Raw genomic sequence first — 2500 nt, 5'->3', positions numbered from 1 at the left:
AGTCCTTTGTGGCTAAGATCTTGCAGAGCCATCTATGGGCAGACATTTCACAAAAAAATATAAAAAATGAGCACAGCATTTTCCCCATTTTTTTTTCATTTTCCCCCGGTGGCATTGGGTTAAACATGTAAAGCTAAAGAAATCTAACGATCTTACATTGCATACCGATCAGTCAATGCTCATCTTTTATGCAATATTTGGCGTAGAAGAAGCAACCATTAACCTTAAAAAATATACATCTAGGAAAATAAAAGACTTCTCATCAATCAGAGATAGAATGAGCAAATAAATCAGGATATTAATGTAAAAGATTTATGGCAAAATACGGCTCAGTGACAAAATGGGAGTAATAACCTGAAAAAAGGTGAAGACACACACACACACACACACACACACACACACACACACACACACACACACACACACACACACACACACACACACGCACATGCACACGCACACGCACACGCACATGCACACGCACATGCACACGCACACGCACACACAAACACACGCACACGCGCACACACACACACACACAAAAAAAAAGAAAAGAAAAAAAAAAAAAAATCTGAACTAAAAGAAATGGACTAAAAAGGCTATAAGTTAATGAGTGACATCTACATAAACAGCCGTTTGTATGGCTTTGTTTATTTCTAGCATGCTCGCTTAGTGGCTGGGACATCATTACATTTTTTAAATATCAATCTGTGATTGTAAAACATGCATTCCATGATGATATCTACAAAATCTGGCTTAAGATTGGAAAAACTTCTAAATTAATACAAAAACATACTTTGTTCACACAAGCTTTTTATCATTTCTTTTACTTGATTCTAACTCTCTTTTTAACGGTAAAAGCAGGAAAATACCTGTCAGCGTAACAAGAAATGCCACCAAGATCACCATAAATTATCCAGAAAGTCCAGCCTCCCCTATTCTCTGTACATTAAGCGACAGTTAAGAAAAAGTAACGAACAGAAATTTTTTTACCAACCGTAATGAATTTCAGATATTCTCTTTTGGCCTTCATCACTGCTTCCTTTAGTGCCTCCTGGTTCTTTAATAACTGTGTAAGTGATGAGACAGGAAGTTCAAGCAGCATGCCAGTTACCTGTGAATAGAGCCCAGGATAAATAGGTCATATCTTTGTACATGGAAATTCATATACACACATAAATGTATGCTTTGTCCCTCTTTCAAAAGGGGTGGATTATCTAGACACCTCCGAGTCGCTTCTTCCCTGAATCCCTTACACCTTCATACGTTCAACTCGAAGGACCACAATAAAGCTGCCTTTTTCGCTCGGTTCAAGTGCTTTATTTACATCCTTCTGACACATCAACCTGGACTGTATCACCTATCTTCCAATCACAATCCTTTTCTGCACAATTCTAGTTTTTTGCCCACTCCCTGCCTTTAACCCCTAACAAACCACAGACTTCCGGGCATCTTTTCACCACTGCCAACTGTCCTGTACTGGCTGTGGTTAACAGGGAGACCAAATCCCAGCCCTTGGTCATTACAGAGGTGATGGCATCAGGCAAAACAGGTCCCTCCTTGTGCCTTGAGCTAGGAGTGACTGTGGAACAGCAATGCAGAGGGAGCAGAATCTACCGAATGAAGACTTGGTTTTGGTAATTTGAAGTTGTTTATGCAAAAAATAAAAATAAAAAACTGAGTGGCAGTGGCACCTAGTCAGACGCTCATTCTGATGGGTTAAAACCGTAAAATCTAACAAACCTTCAAGATCCTCAGCCCATTTACTTGAAAACTCAACCCTTTATCCTCCAAAATACTTTCTTCTTTCCCTCAAAATTCTCGGCCATGCAACTACACCCCTTGCATCTGTTCTTTTCTTTGCCTCCTTAACTTCCTGCCTCTCTCCATTTCTCTTCTCCCTTTTATATCTTATCTGTCTTATTATCATCACCTACCATGCACTCACCATCCTTTCTTTTCTTTCACAACCAATTCATTCCTCTTGCTTCTTACACCATTCACTACCTTTCCTGCTATGTTCCTCAAGCCTTTTTACACCAAACTTTTTCTGTCATCTCTATTCACCCTTGTCATGCTTCTGTTTGCTCTTTCATTATTGCCATTTGACAAAAAACTGACAGGTCACCAAGAGGAGAGCAATATATATAAAGGAAAAAAAGTGTGTTAAACCTATCTTTATTTATCCATTTATTTTCTAGTAACTGAGGGAATCTTACTCTTTTAGTCTCTGATCAGTAACTCTGATGGATGATGTCATGTCATTTCATAAAATGCTATTAAAAGGTAATTTTTGAAGGTTGGCAAAGCTCGGCATATAAGGGAAAACTCCTCAAAAAGGGCTAGTGATCATTAGTGTTTGGTTGAATATGAGACTAATATTCTCCATTTTCCATCCATATTATACACAGTGCACAAAATTAATTTCCTCTGTCAAAGAAGGTTCTCTAATTGCCTTACTTGTTTTAATAGTGCTTTTATAAAAAAAAAAGTCCAGGTA

General features: G+C 38.3%; 1 protein-coding gene across 3 annotated transcripts in view; it reads right to left on the bottom strand.

Moving 5' to 3' along the window:
• Window positions 1-2500, bottom strand: part of LOC125045555 (polyadenylate-binding protein, cytoplasmic and nuclear-like) — a 7297-nt gene that overhangs the window by 1082 nt on the left and 3715 nt on the right. For all 3 annotated transcript variants that reach the window (XM_047642878.1, XM_047642877.1, XM_047642879.1), the window contains one exon: window positions 998-1114. In XM_047642878.1, the coding sequence (XP_047498834.1) occupies window positions 998-1114 (117 nt within the window). The remainder of the gene's footprint in view (window positions 1-997; window positions 1115-2500) is intronic.

Source organism: Penaeus chinensis, chromosome 37, assembly GCF_019202785.1.
Source record: "Penaeus chinensis breed Huanghai No. 1 chromosome 37, ASM1920278v2, whole genome shotgun sequence".
NCBI classification, from domain to species: domain Eukaryota; kingdom Metazoa; phylum Arthropoda; class Malacostraca; order Decapoda; family Penaeidae; genus Penaeus; species Penaeus chinensis.
The sequence above is the reverse complement of the archived record's forward strand: the minus strand, read 5'-3'. Positions and strand labels throughout refer to the sequence as shown.